We start from the raw sequence: 22,366 nt of genomic DNA, 5'->3' as shown, positions 1-22,366 counted from the left end.
TAGACTTAAGCCACGTCAACACTAATACGTTTTCGTTTGACAACACATTCATTTCGCTATGTTTTGGCCATCCGTCCACACTGAGATGGGGTTTTTGACAGCGAAACCTGAGCTTTTCCGAAAACGCTCTCCCAAGTGGATAAATTTAAAAACGGCATCTTTGCATTGTTGTATGGACAGGGAAAACAAAGATATCTGAAAACGATTGATGTATTTCCCTTACAAAAAAATGTAAACTAGCCACAAACTTGCTGCAAATTTGCCGCTCGTTATTTTCACATGCAAATGAGCTTTTGATTTACCGCAAATGTTTGCAAGAAGTTTGCAGCTCTTCGCCGGTAGTGGTGAACCTCTGGCAAACCTTTGGCAACAATGAACAAATGCAAAGCTCATTTGCATGTTAAAATTATCAGTGGCGAATCTGCAGCAAGTTTGCAGCAAATTTGCCATGAACTCTCGATTTTCATAAGGGTTGCTGTCATATGAGGCAGTCATGTGATCCATTCATCCAAAAACCATCAAGATTGCAGTCCATGTTGTATTAGCATTGCTGTGCCTGCTATTCGCTTTAATAACGTTGTTAAAGATAATTGCTACTTTGTACAACCTTCACATTGCATTCCTTCAAAGGCGACGAGAAGTTTACTTGAAATAGCTGTCTGGCAACGGAACACTAGGACAATTGCATTTTAAACAGTACATGGAATGGCGATTTTTCACACGCGCAGTAAGGGATTTAAGATTTTTCATACGTTTTAGTGTGGACGAGCAACTTTTGGAAAACACCAGTGTGGATGGAGAGCGTTTTGAAAATGAACACGCTGTTTTCAAAAGTATCCGGATTAATGTGGATGTAGCCTTAAAGCTCAAGTTGAGCTTCAGGCTCGAGCTCCTCCTTTATGGACAATGGTCAAAATAAAAGCTCCAGGTGAAGGTGAAGTAAATCTGACTATTTTGTGTGAAACAAATCCTCAAAATAATAATATTTCAGTATCATATTATAATAATAAACTCGACTGAACAATAGGTAATATTCATCTGGGTTCCAAAATATAAGTAAGAGAAGTTGTAGTTTTTGTGCACCCTATTCCTTTAAAAAAAAAAATGTTTTCTAAAAATATATGTAAATTAGCTTTTTTATTACTGTATTCGTGCATATAAATTTTATTTATTATATTCTAAATTAAATACCATTCTAAATCAAATACTTGTGTTCATGGAAAAACTGTGGAAAACATGCATTCATTATCTATATTTAGATTTTTATTTCATTAAACATTTTGTATGTACTTGGCTGTGGCAATGTTGGGCTGTTAGAAATTGTTTTTTGTTTTTTTTGGGATTTTTCCCCTTTTTCTCCCAATTTGGAATGCCCAATTCCCAGTGCACTCTAAGTCCTCGTGGTCGCATAGTGATTTGCCTCAGTCCGGGTGGCAGAGGATGAATCCCAGTTGCCTCTGCGTCTGAGACAGTCAACCCACGCATCTTATCACGTGGCTTGTTGAGCGCGTTGCCACGGAGACATAGCGCGTGTGGATAGCGTGGCAACCACGCTCAATTTACCATGCGCCCCACCGAGAATAAACCACATTATAGCGACCACGAGGAGATTACCCCATGTGACTCTACCCTCCCTAGCAACCGGGCCAATTTGGTTGCTTAGAAGACCTGGCTGGAGTCACTCAGCACGCCCTGGGATTCGAACTAGCGAGCTAGCGAACTCCAGGGGTGGTAGCCAGCGTATTTTACCACTGAGCTACCCAGGCCCCCCAGCTGGATGGTTGCTTGGGGCCTCAGGAAACGTAACACCGCCCCTGCTCAATGTTTTTGAGTCTGTTTATAATATGAATGACATAATCTGATATTTATTTTGTTAATTTAAAATATTTTGCCTACTTAAGTACCTTCAATAAATGTTTCAACAGAGTAGCTTGACTGTACTGACCTACAAAGCCAAAACGCAGTAACTACGCTAACACTGAAACAGAAAAATCAACATTTTCTCTGAATCTCAGTATAGTTGAGCCAAACCTGTCTGTCACAGGACAGATCATAGTCTAAGAGACCTGATTTCGGTTAGAAATCAATTTTAACTAAATGTGTACTTACTGCGTTTTGCCTGTGCAGGGCAGAGTAGTTTTTACTACTATAAATAATGAGTAGCTTGTAGTTTGGCAAAGTACATTTTTGAAGGAGCTTCCCCAACTTTGGAGGAGTTTATATATGAGGGAACGCAGATGAAGTGCCTCTATTAGGTTCTTCAGTGCTAAATCATGCATGGTTTGATTAGTTACAAACATCCACAGAGACTTTATTTCCTCTCACAGGAACTAAACGCTCAGTGGAAGCCAGTCAGAACAGCTCTCTCTCTCTTTCTCTGCCTAGCCTTTTCCATTTCCTTTTGAAAGGTGAGTATATAGTGTTTAGTATAATGTGACACTGGACTTTGTTTGTGTGCAGCTCTCCGAGATCTTACAGAGTGATGTGTTTTTGCAGTAACGGTCCGAATGGCGTCTGTGTCCCAGATGACCAGGTCACTGTCTGATCCCACCGCTATCCGGCCCTTGCGAGGGTACAGGTTCAGGATCTTTGCAGCGTTGGTGCTCGTCACGGCTACAAACATGTTCTCATCCATTTTACCAGTGGCCTGAACAAAAGAAAAACATGGCTTTGGCTTTGACCCAACTGGCAACGAACTGAAACACTCAGTTTAGGTTGAACTGCAATAGAGCTAAGTAACATCAGACATATGAAAAAGTAAATGTGGCATGTCTAATTCCATGGCTAAGTCTGGCGTAAGTTCCAGAACAGCTAACATCACAGTGTGTGTGTGTATATATATATATATATATATATATATATATATATATATATATATATATCAGCTATTGTACAACGGCTTTGAAATTGGACTTATCCAACCAGATTTTAGAGTCGGATCTGTCCAGTATGATCCTCACCACAGCCTTGTCCCAGATGACGGACATCCTCTCCTCCACTCCGTTCACTCCTTCAGGAATCTGAGTGAAGTCGTCTTTCCCAATGGCTTTCTGAGCCACACTAAATGTGCAGTGAGCACTGCCTGTCACTGAAAGATCGCCACTGACAGAGACACACAGAATAATAGCGGTCATTCGAAAAAAAAACTACATGTGGAAGGTATTTTGTAACTACAGCTTACAAACTACACATAATTTCAATTTGACTTGACAAGTAGTGAAACAATGATCAAGCTAGCTTTAAAAAAGTAGTTAGCTACACTACACTACTTGCAAAAAGTAGCTGAGCAACTTAATAGGGCGATATCTTTTTAAATAGATAATTAGGGCTGGGTATTGATACAGATTTCCCGATTCGATTTGATTCTGATTCACAAGCTCTCGATTAAATTCCAATTCATATGGGTATATTTCAGTTATAATGTCCCTTTTGCTTACATATGAAAGAATTTCTCTCCCAGCTAATGCTGTTAATTATACAGGGGACCTTCTAACTAGGTACAATAAAATATTAATTTGACTAATTATATTTTATAAGTTTTTCATCATTTTGGTCACATTTTAGCTTTTACATTTTTTTAACATTTTTAATCAATAAATACGATATTATATTGCATATATAATTTTTTGTTACATGTTTATTGTTTTATTGCATAATTTGTTCTATTTACATGTATTTCCATTGATTTGTTGAACTCGTGCTAAAAAACGGTACCGTCTCTAAGAAAACCAGCATTTCTGTAAAGAGCGCATGCTAACGAGAGAGACTCGAATGGCTTTATCTCATCTGTGCTATATGTGATTTGAATGAAATGTTTCTTTTTTCTTGTTTTTGATCAACAGCTGACTGTAGAGGACCGAAAGGGTATTAAAAGAGACATTATTAAATGACAAAAGGGTTGCGTGGATCTCGTCTTTGGACACATTACACGGAACAACTTTTACTCTCAACAGCAGTGAAAGGATCTCGTTGCTGAATACTCCACCAAAATACTACACAATTACTGGTAATTGAAATATAAATATTTACCAGCAGTTGCCAAATATATACATTTTAGTCGCATAGCGTGAAATTTGGTTGCAAATACGAGTGATTTCCTCTCATTGTAGTGGAGGGTTGCTGCATAGAGTAAAAGATCGATCTTAGGATTTGAGAATCAATATTGAGATCGTTCAAATAAAGATTGTCACACATCAGAAAATTTATATTTTTACCCACCCCTATTGATAACTATCCAATGAGTTTTATGGTTCAAAAACAATAAGAGTGTTTGAATAATCTCAATTTGGGTGAAACTGGAACAGATACATTCACGCTAAATACAACTTATAACTAATAAGTTGTGGTATTTTTGTGTTTACCTGGCCAACAGGGTGCTCAGGTAGTCCGGAGTGGTTGGGTCTGGACTGAGGGGTGGTGATGTCACAAAAGAGGCCGCCTTCGCCCAGTTCTTGCTCCAATAATGAGTCCCATCCGTTCCCAAACTGGCCGTGATTGGCTCCCCAAACACCACGTTACCTAGAAACAAAGCCTCATTATGAAGAACAGCTGGAACTCAAGGACACAGCATGAGAATGCTGACCTACAAGGGTTCCCATTGGCAAGAGTTTCATGTCAACTGAATGCATGTGCTCAGCAGTGAAGTTAAATTGGATTGTAAACACTCAAGGAACCCATCAGAAAAGAGCTAATCAAAATAAGTGGCAATCTATTAATGATCTATGAATTAACGTGTTTACTCTCACTATTCACCACATAATGAATGTCACATAGTTCACTATGAAAAGTGAATTTGGACACAGCTCTATACGATATATTGCCCACTTTGTATGACATTACATACAGTACGTGTTGGGTGCTGAATTAAAAGAAACTTATTGAAATCCAATCTGCCCATTCCAGCCAGTGACTTAACTGATCTTCCTCTGCTACGCCGTTAATCTCATTTGGCTGTCTTTCCATCCATCCATGCCTGGTATGCCTCTCAACAGCCTCTAACTTCTGAAATATGGCAGATGGGCTCTTGAATGTCATGCTTGCAGAATACAACTAGATTTTGACATTATCTGAAGAAACCGTGAGTGGTGTTTGGACATACAAAACTTGCTGATATAATGCTAGGTTGTTGTGGGTTGTTGTCAAGAGTGGGCTCTTGGTTCAAGTAAAAAAAGACCCCCCTTAAGTGTCTATTAAGATGTGTTTTGGGCAGTCTGTTTGAAAAGCTAAAGACAGGTGTAAATAAGGTCCAAAACCTTTTGAGAATTTTCCACTTCAAAACGCATGTGACCACATTGGGCTCATGTGTTGGAATGCGTTCGAACTGCCGCGAAGCAGTGAATACTCATCTGTCAATCAACAGCTGTGCAATTTGAGCCGGTTACATTCGCTTTTAAAAGGAAATAACCATCTAATTGGACCACTGAGTGGCGCCATGATTATTCAGATTGCCACTAGACTGTTTTCTGGTTCCAGTCTCCATAAGAAACTATCAATACGAGCATTCCAGATGGAGAACAACAACCCTTTTAAGTGTTAGTTAGAGTAAAAATGACTTCAGGATCAACTTGTGCTGTAGTTGGCTGTCATAACAACTCAAAGAAATTAATGATATCAGCGTAACTTAACTTGGGCAATCACTTCATATCATCTATCCACACAAATGAGGCTATCAAAAGACAGTAATCGCGAATTTGAAAGTATTGGCACTATGAAGCCACAAGTTTTTTTTTTATTTGCCAATTTTTACATATTAACTATGCTAAACATCAAATTATCTGCAAAAAACATACACCAATGTGAGACCAGAAAACAAAATAAGGCTTCTGTAATGAATTGTGGAACATTTCTGTGTTCAGGAAAAAGGTGGGTGCATCCACAATGACTTCACAAAACGAATTCAGTGTGTCTGATATCTACGGAGCCCCTTAGAAGACAGGGTGGGGATTGTTTTTTCAGAAACAGTTTTGCGTGCCCTCGCAATAGTTTGTGTTCCCCAAAATTGACCATGGTTTCACTACAGTAAACATATTTTAACCATAATATTTGTTTACCATGACAGTTCCATGTTTTTTTTGTTTTGTTTTGCTTTGTTTTTTTGGCAGAAACCATGGTTTTACTATAGTAATATTGCAGACTGTAGTAAAGTATTGTTAGTTTTGGTATAGGTTTGGTGGAAATCATGGTTTTACTATAATAACATTGTAGTGACAGTGACTGTAGTAACTGTGTTTGTTTTTTGGGCAGAATTCATAGTTTTACTATAGTAGTATTGTAGTAACAGTGATTGTAGTAACTGTTGTTTGGCAGAGACCATTGTTTTACTATAGTAGTATTGTAGTAACAGTGATTGTAGTAACTGTGTATTTTTGGCAGAAATTATGGTTTTACTATAGTAATATTGTAGTAACAATGATTGTAGTAACTGTGTTTTTTTTTTTTTTTTTTTTTTTTTTTTTGCCAGAAACCATTGTTTTATTATAGTAATATTGCAGACTGTAGTAAACATAGTTTTGGTAGAAATCATGGTTTTACTATAGTAATATTACAGACTGTATTAAACATAGTTTTGGTGGAAATCATGGTTTTACTAACAGTGATTATGGTAATTGTGTTTTTTTTGGCAGAAACCATGGTGTTACTATAGTAATATTACAGACTGTAGTAAACATAGTTTTGGCAGAAACCATTGTTTTACTATAGTAATATTGTAGTAACCGTGATTTTAGTAATTGTGTTTTTTTTGACAGAAACCATTGTTTTACTATAGTAATATTGTAGTAACCGTGATTGAAGTAACTGTGTTTTTTTACAAGAAACATGATTTTACTATAATAATATTGCAGACAGTAGTAAACATAGGTTTGGCAGAAACCATTGTTTTATTATAGTAATATTGTTGTAACCGTGATTATAGTAATTGTGTTTTTTGGCAGAAACCATTGTTTTACTATAGTAATATTGTAGACTGTAGTAAACATAATTTTGGTGGAAATCATGGTTTTACTATAGTAATACTGTAGTAACAGTGATTGTAGTAACTTTATTTATTTTTTTGCCAGAAATCATGGTTTAACTATAGTAATTTTTTTGTAACAGTGACAGAAGCTGCTTGTTTTATCGTTTCCCAACCGATGTTGCCCAGCGGAGACTCTGGGTTCGTGCCATAAGGTAAGCTCACGTTACAATGATGTCCATGTCAACGCAACACCTTCTGGCTTTACATGGTCACGGAGAAACTTTCATGATGCACAGTGCTTGAAGAAACACTACTGTTAATGTTGACAGCCACATGAAGAAGGTAGACAGACTTTCTTGAAGCAAGCATAACATTATACATAACCAGAGCAACAATTCCTTAAACTGACAGCTGAAAATCGCTGTTTTATTCACTGGAATAGATTTAATCTTACCCTATCCAAGAACTCATTCACTTTGCCGTTGTTTAATAGACTAAAGGCACTGTAAGGCGGTTTGAATGCTATGTGGAGTCCTACGGACTCGCACACATTTTTAATCGAAAAATTCATATTTAACCGTGGTTGTATTGACTTTTAATTTAACTTATTTTGAATTTCGAAACATAAATAAAGGGGGGTGGGCCCTGCACGCTGATATTTGTGCACTTAGTTAATGCAGACTTAATGCAGATATGTGTGCTCTTAAGTGTGAGGGTGTAACTTCCATGAAACTATTATTGTATATCTTTTATTTATTTATTTATTTATTTTCTCCCCTTTTTCCCACAATTTGGAATGCCCAATTCCCAATACGCTCTAAGACCTCGTGGTGGTGTAGTGACTCGCCTCAATCCGGGTGGCAGAGGACGAATCTCAGATGCCTCCACGTCTGAGATGATCAATCCGTGCATCTTATCACGTGGCTTGTAACCGCAGAGACATAGCGCGTGTGGAGGTCCACATTATTCTCTGCGGCATCCATGCACAACTCACCACGTGCCCCACCGAGAGCGAGAACCACATAATATAGCGACCACGAGGAGGTTACCCCATGTGACTCTACCCTCCCTAGCAAACGGGCAAATTTAGATGCTTAGGAGACCTGGCTGGAGTCACTAAGCACAGCCTGGATTCGAACTTGTGACTCCAGGGGTGGTAGTCAGTGTCAATACTTGCTGAGCTACCCAGGCCCCCAGTATTGTATATCTTGAACTTTTCCCCCAGACGAGCTGACAGGAAGCCCAGTGCCCATTCCCGCATCTGTAACTGTCATTTTCCTTCAGGGAATAAAAAAGTCCCTGTTTTATTTGTAGCCACAAATGATGTCCCCATTGGACAAAATGGCGAAGATCATTCCTACTGCCTGAGAGAGGAAAACACTGATGGGAAAGAAACCGGTCCACAAGCCATGGATGGAGAGGAGGAAGGAGCTACACAGCTTATAGCTGATAAGGAGAAAGGACATCCACTATCTCAGGCTGCTGTAGAGGGTCCTCAACCCCTTCCCAACATGTTGAGGAACAATCAAATAGTAAAATGGTTAAAGAAGAGCTGCAGTCTGAGCGAAGAAATAGGATTCAGCTTGAGATCCAGCTAGAGCACACCACAGCAGAGTTGAGGTCTCTCAAGGATAAGCAGAGTTACTGTCATGACAGGTATTTTGCCTCTCAGCTGAGTGAAAATATTGTTCAGATGGAGACGGGATTGCCAGATAAAGATACCTTCAGTGCTGTATGTGAATATGTTGCTTGTTTTGAGGGTTCCATTACATACCATGCCGGTTGGACACCCAATGAACTCATTCTTGAAGACCACATTTTCATGACCCTCATGAAACTCCATCATAACTATACACACCTGCACCTGGCTGCACTCTTCCACTGCAGTGAAAGCACTGTCAGGAATGTGTCAATAACATTCATAGAGATTCTTCACAGGCTCCTTTTTAAGGACATAATAAACACTGTACCCAGCCGGGAGAAAAATAAAACCTGATTGCCTACTTCATTTCTGCACTACCAAAATTGCAGAATGATATTGGATTGCACTGACATCAAAATCACTATTCCCAAGCAAATGGATATACAGAAAGAGACCTACTCTTCATACCGTGGCATGCACTCCTTCAAACTACTCCTGGGGTTGGCACCAAATGCTGTGATCACATACTGCAGCAAACTTTACCCAGGATCAGCATGTGATAAGTAAATAGTACTGGATTCTGGCATTCTGGACCATTTCAAGCCTGGTGACATGAATTTGGCTGACAAGGGATTCCTGATCCAAAATATTATGCCTGAAAGTGTCACAGTAAACATTCCCCCATTCCTCAATCATGGCCAACTGACACACAGCGAAGCACAGGCTACAAAGCTGATTGCACAGAATAGGATTCATGTTGAGAGGGCAAATGCCCGTTTAAAAGAATTTAAAATCCTGAAATTCATCCCATCTCATCTGCGGCACTTTGCAGATAAACTGGTTCAGGTATGCTGTGCACTAGTGAACCTCCAAAGTCCTCTCATAAAAGAAGTGGCAGCAGAACAGTGCAAAAAAGGCTCTCTTCCTCCATCCAGTCAGCAACACCAGGCTCTCTTCCTCCTGCTACTTCACTGTGAAGGTCAGTACTCTTGTTTCTCTCCTCCTTTCTCTCCCTCCATTTTTCATTAGGGGTGTAACGGTACATGTATTCATCATTCAGCTAAAGTCGGGTATGTCTGTGGAAACACTTCAAACAAGTAATTTACAATGGCTTCAGTGTGTGTGCACTTCTGCATGTTAGTCAGTCCATTGTGCCTGCCCTGTATAAATGAGCGCAAGCTGCAGTTGTTATTTATTCTTCTTTATTGACAATATGCCAATATTTGATATCCTTTTTTTTTTTTTGGAAACTTTGTTTAATGCTTTTTTAAGTGATAAACATACAAAAATGCATACAGCCCAGCAGCCAGCATGGTTTTGGATGTTCGGCAAGTTCTGTCGCAAAATATACGTCATAAAAGCTGTCCAGTCAGGTTGACTTTTTCCTGATGCCTTTTGTTTCGTATCTTTAGGTTCGGTGTTAAAAATGCTAGTGTGAGCGAACCAGGACTAAATGTATCATTTTCTTTTTTGGTCCGGACAAAGAGGACCAAGAGAACCGAACTACAAGTGTGAACACACCCTAAGCGATTAGGTGTTCCCTATCTGTCACTCACTCGACGTTGTGTCGATGTAGTGACACTAGGGGTCACTCTTGGGAGCCCTAAACACCTCTGCTTTTTGAAAAAAGGCCAATGGGAATTGCTGAGTGGAATTTGCATACCACTCCCCCGGACATACGGGTATAAAAGGAGCTGGTATGCAACCACTCTTTCAGATTTTCTCTTCAGAGCCGAGTGATTGCATTCAGTGCACTGAATTCAATTCACCTCAAACTGCTGGATTTTATGGTGCATTTCAGCGGCTTCTCCCCCTCTGCACCTGTGGAGTGCAGAGAACGCCCCTGGGTGCTTCAGCAGAGCAAACAAAAAGAGTATATTCTAAAAAAAGAGCATATTTTCAATTCTAAAAGAGCAGCACACACGGAATGTCTTTTTAAATATGCCTTTCCGTTTGTGTGTTATTCCTGGTTGCGGTCGTTATCTCTCCACTTCTGACGGCCACAATCGCTGTCTTACGTGTCTGGGTGCTGCCCACGTGGAGACTTCATTCATGGATGGGTCTTGTCCTCATTGCGAGATTATGCCCATGGCAACGTTGCGTTCGCGGCTTGCCTTTGTAAGAAAGCAAGCCACCCCAGCAGCTCCCCGCCTCAGTCCTTCTACCTATGATTATGAGACCGCGTCAGTTAGCACTGGGGGCGATTTGGGGACTCCAATGGGACCACCTCCACCGGGTAACCCCCCACGGACCTCCCATTCCTCAGCATGCTCGCTTGCCTGGTCGGGCTCTCGGATGAGACCGCCAGCTCGTCTCAGGGCTAGTTCGACCTCTTATTCGGGGCTCGGGAAGACGATGAGTTATCAAGCACAGCATCGGAGAGCAGGCTTGTCCACTCTGACGCAGAGACTTCGGCTGGGCTTCCTCCTTCGGGTATGGTCGCCCAGTCTCAGGCCGACGTGGAGATGATGGACATGCTTTCCCGGGCAGCCGCGAGCATCAGGCTAGAGTGAAACCCTCCACTCTCCCCTGAACCCTCACGGCTCGATGATGATGATGTCAGGAGCCAGGTAAGTGCTTCGATGTCTCTGGACACAGCATGGCCACGGGGTTCGAGCTCCCTCGACGTGACGCCTCAGGCTCCGCCCCACCGCGAGGCCCCACCTGCCGGTACGTCCGACGTGATTATCCCCTTGGTCCCCCTCGCCCAGAGTTTGGATGCGTGGCTCGCGCTTTCCAACACATTGTAGTGGCTGAACCAGACCGTCTGACTCGGCTACACGATTCAATTCGGGCGCCCGCCCAGGTTCAGCGGCGTCCGCTTCACCTTGGTGAAGGGCGAGAACGCCGCTACCTTGCGTGCAGAGATCGCTACCCTTCTACGGAAGGGTGCGAAAGAGCCTGTCCCTCCGGCCGAGATGAAGAATGGGTTTTACAGCACCTACTTCTTCGTACCGAAGAAAGGCAGTGGGTTTTGAAGTGTCTTTCCACACTATTCGGGGCCTGGGTAGCTCAGCGAGTATTGACACTGACTACCACCCCTGGAGTCACGAGTTCGAATCCAGGGCGTGCTTAGTGACTCCAGCCAGGTCTCCTAAGCAACCAAATTGGCCCGGTTGCTAGGGAGGGTAGAGTCACATGGGGTAACCTCCTCGTGGTCGCAATTAGTGGTTCTCGCTCTCAGTGGGGCACGTGGTAAGTTGTGCGTGGATCGTGGAGAGTAGCATGAGCCTCCACATGCTGGAAGTCTCCACGGTGTCATGCACAACGAGCCACATGATAAGATGTGTGGACTGACTGTCTCAGAAGCGGAGGCAACCGAGACTTGTCCTCCACCACCCGGTTTGAGGTGAGTAACTGCGCCACCACGAGGACCTTCTAAGTAGTGGGAATTGGGCATTCCAAATTGGGAGAAAAGGGGATAAAAATAATAATTAAAAAAAAAAACATTCCACACTATTTATATTAAAATTTTTTCAGTTGAAAAAGACACCGTCCGGGTACTTGTAGTACTCTTCTATTTGTTCCATTTCTAGTGTAATCATACTACTTGCACTACTTAAACTATAAAAATTCCATAGAATAGTACAGAAGTATGCGATTTGGGATGCACCTTCAGTCTGTGATTTGTTTTTGTTTTTTTTTTCCCATTTTATCATCCAGTATTGGATCAGTACTCGGTATCGGCTGAGTTTAGGTATCTGAATTTTATCGGGAAGGAATCCTTAATCTAATTATGATTTAAAAAGGAGATATTCAAATTGTGGCTGATATTACTTCTGGTTTATTCATCACTCAAGTCGAGTGCATTACATTGAGATAAAGTAATCCATGCAGTGTGTTTTGGTTGTAAACTGCACATTTTTACAGTATACATACTACAGTATATACTGGAGTAATAGAAAAAGTAGTATGGCATTATGCTTTTCCATACACTGTTTTGTTCAAACCAAAAACCAATTGATTGTAGATTTCTTCTAGAGAACGGTCTTCTAGAGAAGTATTTGCTGTTTTTCGGCTGACGGGAGTGATTTTACAAATGCACAAATCTATGCAATGTGTTGCTGCTAGCTTTAGCATGTTAGCCAAAACCAACCCAACACTCATACCTCAAATGTACATATTTACACAGCATGGGGTGATGGTAAAGCATTCAACTCACATTTGTAAGGTGCTGTCTTCACTGAATTGAAGTGTTTTGGTTATAAACTGCACATTTTTGCAGTATACAAACAAACTGCAGTATATACTGCAGTGATAGAAAGAGTAGTATGGCGTTATGCTTTTCCGAACAAAGCCACTGTTTTTGTTCAAACCAAACACCAAATGATTGCAGATTTATATCTTTGTTGTATTTCTTCAAGTGTAGAACTGACATAAAATGAAATATTCTCTAACATAATACCAACGCCTGGCTTCTGTAATCAAAAGCCATTTGTACTTATTATAAACTACAATAAGGACTGTTTAATTGTATTGAACTGAATTAAATAAAAAACACTTGGCTTCTACTGACTGAAATGACTGTGGTCAAACATTGGTCACTAAATTGTTTTGGTGTTAATGACAGGCAGTGTTCACAAGTGTCTCACTAAGTGTGAGAGCACTATCTCTGAATTTAAGACTAGTTTAATAATGATGGATTGCGGGACCTTTACAACTCTACATTAGTCCAAGTAGAGTATTTCACTTTCTCACAGAGAAGGCATTGCATATAAAGTAAACATTTCACAGCAGTGGAAATAGTGTGCAAACCGCTAATGCATAATAAAACTGTTATTTATACACACACGTCACAGCAAGAGAAACACAACTGTATGCGATTGTAGATCATTAGTGTCATTTTGAGTACATGCCTCAAAGACGACAGTAACTCAGCAAAAGGTTTATTTAACTCAGATGAGATGTGTAAACTTGGAAGTGACCACAGCATCTGTGAAAGCTCAAACATTACACGACTGACATGCCAACACAATTTCTTGTTTTATCATTTTGCATGTTATGTGCCATGCTTACCAGAACCCTCAGACCCCTCCAAAACTTCTCCATAATATTGCAACATACAGCAATATGAGATTATGATTGTACAGAATATGGTAAATCATTCTGTACAATCATACTGATTTTTTAAGTTTAGTGACCTGCCAATGAAAAACCCATTGATGATGATGTGAATGTATTATATATAATGTACCTTTTTTCCTGGCCTGTGAGATGATGTCAGCAGCACTCTTGCTCATCACACGGGTCACATAGAGCGGACAGTTTGTCTGACTGGCAACAGTGACGGCTCGAAATACTGCCTCCGCCTCCAGCTACACACACACACACACACACACACACACACACACCTGTCATTATCATCTCCTAAAACCAATAGCACATACATGCATGCACTCTACAGATTGATTTATGCATATCAGAAAAATATGTCAACAAATAATCTAGTTCCCCTCCCCACTCTTTTGGCTGACCTTAATAACAGCAGCTAACAGATCCTGTCTGCAAAATATCACTGATTGTGATGCCAGACAAGATTTCAAATTCCATTTGTGGGTCAAACAAATTTAAACATTGCAGAGCTTGTGCAATATACAGTTACATGATAAACAAAGTGTGACAAAGCTGACTGCTATCACTAGCCCTTTCAACAATTAATCATGTCCTGGATATGAATTATAGATATAAATTATATAATTCAGTTAAAATGCTAATTCTTGAGATCGACAATTTGGTTTTCACTAGTGGCAAATATAAAATGCACTTTATTAGGAAGACCAGTACACCTACTTATTCATGTGATTATCTAATCAGCCAATCGTGTGGCAGCAGTGCAGTACATAAAATCATGCAGATGCAGGTCAGGAGCTTCAGTTAATGTTCACATCAACCATCAGAATGGGGAAAAAAATGTATCTCAGTGATTTCGACTGTGGTATGATTGTTGGTGCCAGATGGGCTGGTTTGAGTATTTCTGTAACTGCTGATCTCCTGGGATTTTCACACACAACAGTCTCTAGAATTTACTCAGAATGGTGCCAAAAACAAAAACCATCCATTGAGTGGCAGTTCTGTGGCCGGAAATGCCTTGTTGATGAGAGAGGTCAACAGAGAATGGCCAGACTGGTTCGAGCTGACAGAAAGGTTACGGTAACTCAGATAACCACTCTGTACAATTGTAGTGGGCAGAATATCATCTCAGAATGCACAACACGTCAAACTTTGAGGCGGATGGGCAACAACAGCAGAACCATAGTGTTCCTAATAAAGTGCTCTGTGAGTGTATCTGTAATGTGATTGTAACTAGTAAGAAAGACTTTTACGATATCTTAAATTTACGTATTGATATCTGAAATCCATTTCCAGATATCTCAAACTAACATTGCCATTAGTGAAAACCAAATTACAGATATCAAAATTAGCATTTTTACTAGTTGTACTTCAATTGTTTATATCAGGACTGGACATTTCCCTTAGTAACAATGTAATTATTTATGTCCGACCCACTTTATATTAGGTGTCTTTAACTACTATGTACTTAAGTATTTGATATAATGTACTTATTATGTAAATATGTGTTGTTGCATTGTACTTACATTTTCAAGTACCTACATTTAATTACATCTGTAGTTGCACTGTTAACTTTACCTCTAAACCTAAACCTAACCCTAACCTAACCCTTACCCTAAACTCTTACCCTTAACCTACCCATACCTCAACCTCAGTAGCGGAAAATGTGAATCTTGTGAGAATTTTGCAGAACAACATGTAGTAATCCAATAGGTACATTGTATTGTATTCATTTTAATGTTAGTAAATAGTAGTTAAAGACTTGTAATATAAAGTGGGTCCTTTATTTCAATCATTTTTACTTGTAAGAAGTACGTACTTTTATGTGAAAAAGGATTATGTAAAAGAAGAATTTAAACTTTAAAAAAAAATCATTGATAAATGTCTGTAATTGCATAACTGAAAACAGGAGTGAATGATAGATCACTGTGCAATTCTACTAGTGAAAATGCAGTTTTAGATCAAGCATTATGGCTTTTCCTACTAAAATCCCATTTTTTATATGTAAAAAGTGCTGGCGATATTCTACATTTTCATGTATTCTTATTTCTAAACATTAAGACACTTAGGAATTGGGAAGCCTATATTTCAAGGTCATTGCAGTGATGTTATGACATATATATCCTTGTGCGACCAGCGCGTACATTGTATTTTGGCTTCACTGTATGCAACACATATTGTAAATTAATTTAAATCAACTGATTACTGTACACAACAATTTAGACTGTCATTTAAGGGTTAAACTTCTGGTGCACAGAGTCACGTGACACACAGCATGGCGTCGATTTCCGTGAAGCGCTTCTATGGGTGCAGAGCCAAAAAAAGTGCCTCTGGTAAAAAAACCTCTTTAAGTGTTTTCATTGAAACCTGTTTGGATATAAAGAGTAGTGTCTCTAGTTTCATTTGATATGCCGCATTAAAAAATTCATTCATGTTTTGCACGTCAGCGCCCTGATAAACATGATGTCCACATACGTGGACTGTGGGACACTATTCCCTCAAAAGTTGAAAAAACATGTTAGTTATTTTAAATAACTTTCCACATTAACAAATCTGTGGGTCATTTTATATTTTATTTTGTTATCACTGTACAATGGACCCTTTTCACACTTCCGCATTCATGAAGCAGAAGTTGTCATAGTTGGGTAAACTATGGCGGCGATCGGGAAGAACAGTAATAACCAGTGCCACTACAGTGTTCCATGTGTTTTGTGTTTCCATGAATTCCCAAAAGATGCTGTACTTTGTACGAGCTCGGTGGGTTCAGGGAATTAAATATGAAGAAGATAACTTTGGTATTAAATATTATTATGTGCCTGCTGATTTAATGAACAACCTCTCAATAATAATTTATTTTTATCAACTTACCTTCGTATTCGAAAAACAACTTGTAACCTTTGTTGAGTTTTGATTTAACCGTTGCTGGACGATGCGGTTAATCCAGACGTAAATGCAGGCAAAACTTTTAAGGACTGTGAAAACACGTACACCTCGGCAGCGGCTATAGTGCGTTTACCCAACTATGACGACTTCCACTTCGTGAACGTAGACATGTGAAAAGGGTCCATACGGTTCTATTCATTAACATTAGTAAATGCATTCCTATATTTACTGTGCATTATCACATTGAGAATCAATGAATGCATCCAAAAGCTGGAAAATTTTGCTTTCAGAGGTTTTATATGGAGTTAAGATGAAAATAAGGTGTATTTCAAACAGTTCTGAGACCAGTACAGACTGACAGCACACTGGATGTAAAGTCATTCACTAAATAAGGAGCAAGGGGACATCCTTTAGCTTTCTATGCAGTGCATTCACTCCTAAAATCCGTTCAAAAGTTCAGTTTCAGGCTGCAGATGATGTTTGGATCACTCAACGTGTTTGGCAGACATGAGACAATGATAATCAGTACATATATTCAGAATTTATAATGTATCATTTTATTTTAACATGGTTGGCAGTGATTGGATGATGCTGGTAATTACTTTAAATCAGAATTAATTATTCAGCTTTACAGAAAATCAGCTGTAATGTCTGTAACATCTCAAAACATGAATAACCAACACTCCTGGAAATATAATTAACAATTTGATTAAAAAGATCTGACTTTCTATAGCTTGTTATTTAAAATTTCACAACTTAGTCCTGCTGTCCACATACATGTACTGTATGTGGACGTACATTTTTTGGAAAACTACTTGCTCAAGATTTTTATTTTTTGCTTGTTTATAAGGTGCTACTAGTTACAAATCAAACATCCGCACAGCAGTCATGCTTGGATCTCAGGAGGATATGTTTATATATATTGCAATAGTCTGTGTTTACTGACCTCCTCTGGGCGACTGAGAACATGTCCCTCAGGTCCTGTGATGCCCATCTCCAACATACGGGCTTGCTCCTGAAGAACCAAAGTCATATATGTGTTATATATGTCTCAAATGCTCATCTAGAAACACATTCTCTCCTCATCTCATTCAATAAGTGCTAAACTGCCAGGCAGAAAGCTACAGTAACCACAATGAGGTACAGTATATTTCATTTAGATCCTATATCTGTGGCAGACTTTGATATTTAAGTATATAATCCATCATTTCTCAAAGACTGATGACTTTATAGTGAGAAGAGCAAAATAAACCAGTGGTTTTCAAACTTTTTGATGCCAAGGACCCCCAAATATGACGATCCCCTAGCAAGGAATCTACTTCTTAAAATATAAAGGCATGTATTAAGTCCCACTTTGTGAGAAAAACGTATAGTGTGATATTATAATGACAACATGGTGTTTGCAAAATTACATAAATGGCTTTTGTTTTGTTATTGTACTAAAGCCAGAATTTACTCTGAATTAAGTTGACAGTGTATCTATTTTTCTACACAATATTAGAGTAATTTTAGAGAAACATTTTCAAATTTATTCAAATGTATTTGTATTGCACTTTGCACAATATGTTGCAAGGAAACAAAAAATGACACGCAGAAGTCATTTCTACAATGAATAATGGCAAGATGATGCAAGTAAATGACAGTATATGGTAAAACAGTTTCTAATTGCTTAAATTCTAACTGAACTGAAGTTCATTTGAGATACAAGCCAGAAAAAGAATCTTCATCTGAAATAAATGGGGACCACCCACACACACACACACACACACACTGTCCAGATAAAAGCTTGATAATGTTCTGACTAAAACAAACTGATGATGAAGGAAATCAGGACAAGTTATTTAAGCAACCCAGATTCCTGTAACAAGGTCATGACCTTTCTGAAATGTCCTGGGTTCACCCTCACTGATAACAAGAAATAACACATGCTCACAATGCTCCTTTACTAAACTTTACCTCAGCAATTATTTCTCCATTTTCTGCATGGACCTGTGCGATTCCTCCATGCTCTCCCAGGAACGTGAAAATCTCATACAGCTGTTCAAACATCAAACATACGAGGTGAACACGCACCTATGGCTCATTTACAAAAATACAGCTGAGAGCAATAGACAATGTTACAGTAACAATGTAGAAAGTCAACTGATTAAAGTTTTTAATAAAATTAGATGATATGCTAATTAATTAATAAAATGAACTGCAATTAATCGCATGTATTAATATTTACAGTGAAAATCCCAGGGGCATGATAATAATTTTCGTTTATAGCTTTACTTTTTTAAATAAATGATCACACTCAATTAACATGTTAAATTAACAGTCCCAGTAACAACATTTGACAATATCAGAGTATTACAAGTATAGAATCTGTATATACACTTTGCTCTTCCATTCTACAAAACATGTTGATGTAAATGTAGCTTACCTCACTGTTGCTCATCTGATAGAGGTCTTTATAAGCCATGTAGACCTGGAAAGAGTTCACTCCTAAATGAACAGACAGACAGAATCAGCAAACAAGTTTGGCAATAAACAAAACTCAATTTAAAGGCTAAAGGTCAAGTTTACTTTCAAGAGAATCTCCACATTAATGCTTCTTTTTTAAATGTATCATAATTTGCTAAATTGCTGTAACCTTTATTACAGTAATGTTAGCCAGCGTTTAATTACTGTGTTAACTAATGCAAGATTTTCGAAAGACTGCATTATTTACAGCGGAAGCCTAAAACAATGCCTAAATACTGCAGCTATTTGTCTAGTTGTTAACATCAACATGTTGGTGATGTCAACCTTAAAGGAAAAGCAAGTTATTATATTAAGCTATATTATTTTGATGAAAGCCATCCGTTATTGTTGGCATTATAAGTCAACTGTTGTTTTCCAGCTGATGACAGCAATCTGACACACACACACACACACACTCACACATGTTGGTGCAGCTATCATTATGAGGACTCTCCATAGACATAATGATTTTTATACTGTATGAACTATAGATTCTATCCCCTAACCCTAACCCTACCCCTAAACCTAACCCTCACAAAAAACTTTCTGCATTTTTACATTTTCAATAAAACATCGTTTAGTATGTTATTTAAGAGATTTAAATTATGGGGACACTAGAAATGTCCTCATAAACCACATTTATAGCATAATACCCTTGTAATTACCAGTCTGTAACCTAAAAAAAGTCCTCGCAAACCACTTAAACCTGCCCAAACACACACACACACACACACTCACACACACATGTTTGCAAAATAAATGTTTACTCTTCTGTTATATATTCTAATTGAATTTTCAGAATTTTACAGTTAATTTCTGTTTCTTGATGTTCATTTTCTTGAGATTATTATGCATTTACTTTGAGTTATTACATTTTGATGTTTGAAATAAATTATTTCTAGAAAATGTATTATTCTGTATTCTTCTCTTTGTAACACCATGGTCAGGTTTGATTGCAAGAAAAATGACAAACTGCAAAAACTGACACTTCAAATCCATTTTAAAATCCTAAACTTTGACAAATAATAGTTTGATAATGTCTAAATATATACTGTATATCCAAATGCATATCTTGTGATAAAACATAAAATTAGGTTACAACAAGTCATCAGACTACACAGTAGGTGTCTACAGCAATCTACTGGCTGTTACTGGCATGACATGGTTTTCAAATCATGTTATTTATATTTTTTTCAACAGATGGCAGCAATCTGCCACCAATTTATGGCACACTCTCATATTTTCTTCATGTTTCAACTTATAGAAGTGTAGGTTCTGAATTTAAAAACACATGACAAATCTTTGCTTATTTGTTTTATTGTTCTTACTTCAGGGAAGAAGAAATAATATCCTTATCATCATAAAAAAAGGGTTACACATCTGACCCTTCTGGTCAAAATTACCACGAATACCAAAGGAAGGTGCCATTTTTCAAAACACTAAGAGGGTTAAAGGAATATTCTGGGTTCAATACAAATTCAGCTCAATTAACAGCATTTGTGGCATGATATTAATTTCCAAAGAGATTAGAACAAAGCCACATTTGCGGTTATAGTAAGACACTTAAAAAACCCTATAACCCTGTAAACTGGATATGACTTTACACAGTTAAGGTTGGTAATAATAAAAATATAAAATATGTAATATAATATAATATAATAATCATATAATATAATATAATGTAAATGTAATAATAATATAATATAATGTCATATAATATACGTAATGTAAATGTAATGTGATAATAATATAATATAATATAACAACAAGACAAATAGTTCCAATATTTTGCCACTTGAGCTGAACTTGAACATCCCTTTAAATGTTTTTCAGTCTATGAATACTAAAAGCACAGCGCTTCATTAGGTGATACACGACAATATGTAGCAGAACAGGTTATGAGGTTTATGCGTTAGTTATGCGACTGTAAAGAAGCTTTTTTCTAACGGTCCATTTCAAGAATAGTTTAAAAGAGTCTAAGAATAACATCAATATACATCCCCTAAGGGATCCTTTCCTCAATTACATATTTATAACTGCCATGGGGAATTTGTTTCACAATTCTGATCTAATAACAATAAATAACGGAACAATAGGGACTAAATAAATTGGATTCAAACACATCCGTACAAATTCAAACACATTTCATACTTGATTTTTAAAGGTGATGTGTGCATTTATTTTTTGGTTAAAATACTTTCTCTTTTCCAAGTTTAATATGCAGAGACTATACAATGTAAAAAAATGTCATGATGTTATAACAACATCTGTGTTTCCATTCATTTAATGTCACAAAATTAGAAATCATTTCTGTCAGTTCTACTTGATTTTATTAGTTTTCAGAGTTTCAACTCGATTTTCATCATAAGCAATTAAGTGGTTGTAAACGTGCAATGGACTTATCACTGCAGGTTGGCACCACTTTGATTTTACTCAAAATATTAAGGCAGCAATTAAACCAGTTTTAGAGAGTTAAAAAAAATTTACAGTTTAAGTTTACCATTTGTAATTTGAAAACTGTAAGCTCTGTGGCTCTGTAACGTTATGGAAACATTGTTCTGTTTGTTTGAGCATCCCGACCAGTCCGACATACCAACATTAAGCAACAGAGTAAGTTTGGGGCAGGACAATCTGTTTTTCTGAGCAATGAAAGACAAAAGGAGTGTTTAGGACACCTGTTTGAAATGTTTTGCATTTCTGTTTGGTGACACCAGTGGCACTCAAATGACACACTTCGCCTTTAACATGTGGATAGATGTGGATAGTCTCTTGCTCATGGACATACTAGTAATACTAGTAAACTCACCTTTCTCTTTAATTAGACTCTCGACCTCTTGTTTGACACTGTCGTTCCAGTGGGTGATGTCCACATGCAGCGAGTAATCACAGCACGCCTTCTCATCTGCCCATTCACGCCAGCGCTCAAATGCTTCCATCACACTACTGCCAGGCTCCGGGATCACATGATCCACTGCAGGTCACATGTAAGAGAGAGGACAGTGTATTTAGGCTTTGTGTACACTGCAGTGGAAATCTGATATTATTATACTGTATGTTTATTAAATTATATGTGGTCAGATCTATAAATTATCAGTCAATTACTAATAAAAAATTGACTCAATAAGACACAATTTACACAAGAAGACAGTAATACTTGACAGTGGATATATGATCATATAATAGTATAAGATAAATGTGCTATTGCAGTGTTACATTAACTAATTAATATTCATGAGCCAAGCTGATAAGCTAATAATAATTCTGTCATCACTTACTTGGCCTCATGTTGAACGGCCTTATGTTGTTGACTT

General features: G+C 38.2%; 1 protein-coding gene across 2 annotated transcripts in view; it reads right to left on the bottom strand.

Moving 5' to 3' along the window:
* The window catches only part of LOC127429132 (dihydropyrimidinase-related protein 3-like), an 88,660-nt gene that overhangs the window by 19,905 nt on the left and 46,389 nt on the right, over positions 1-22,366 (bottom strand). For both annotated transcript variants that reach the window (XM_051677973.1, XM_051677972.1), the window contains exons 4-11: positions 21,862-22,026; positions 18,976-19,037; positions 18,507-18,587; positions 17,497-17,565; positions 13,792-13,912; positions 4,362-4,518; positions 2,961-3,102; positions 2,477-2,647 (exon numbers count right to left, since the gene is read on the bottom strand). In XM_051677973.1, coding sequence (XP_051533933.1) covers positions 2,477-2,647; positions 2,961-3,102; positions 4,362-4,518; positions 13,792-13,912; positions 17,497-17,565; positions 18,507-18,587; positions 18,976-19,037; positions 21,862-22,026 — 968 coding nt within the window. The remainder of the gene's footprint in view (positions 1-2,476; positions 2,648-2,960; positions 3,103-4,361; positions 4,519-13,791; positions 13,913-17,496; positions 17,566-18,506; positions 18,588-18,975; positions 19,038-21,861; positions 22,027-22,366) is intronic.

The sequence above is a fragment of the Myxocyprinus asiaticus genome, chromosome 38, assembly GCF_019703515.2.
Source record: "Myxocyprinus asiaticus isolate MX2 ecotype Aquarium Trade chromosome 38, UBuf_Myxa_2, whole genome shotgun sequence".
NCBI lineage: Eukaryota > Metazoa > Chordata > Actinopteri > Cypriniformes > Catostomidae > Myxocyprinus > Myxocyprinus asiaticus.
The sequence above is the reverse complement of the archived record's forward strand: the minus strand, read 5'-3'. Positions and strand labels throughout refer to the sequence as shown.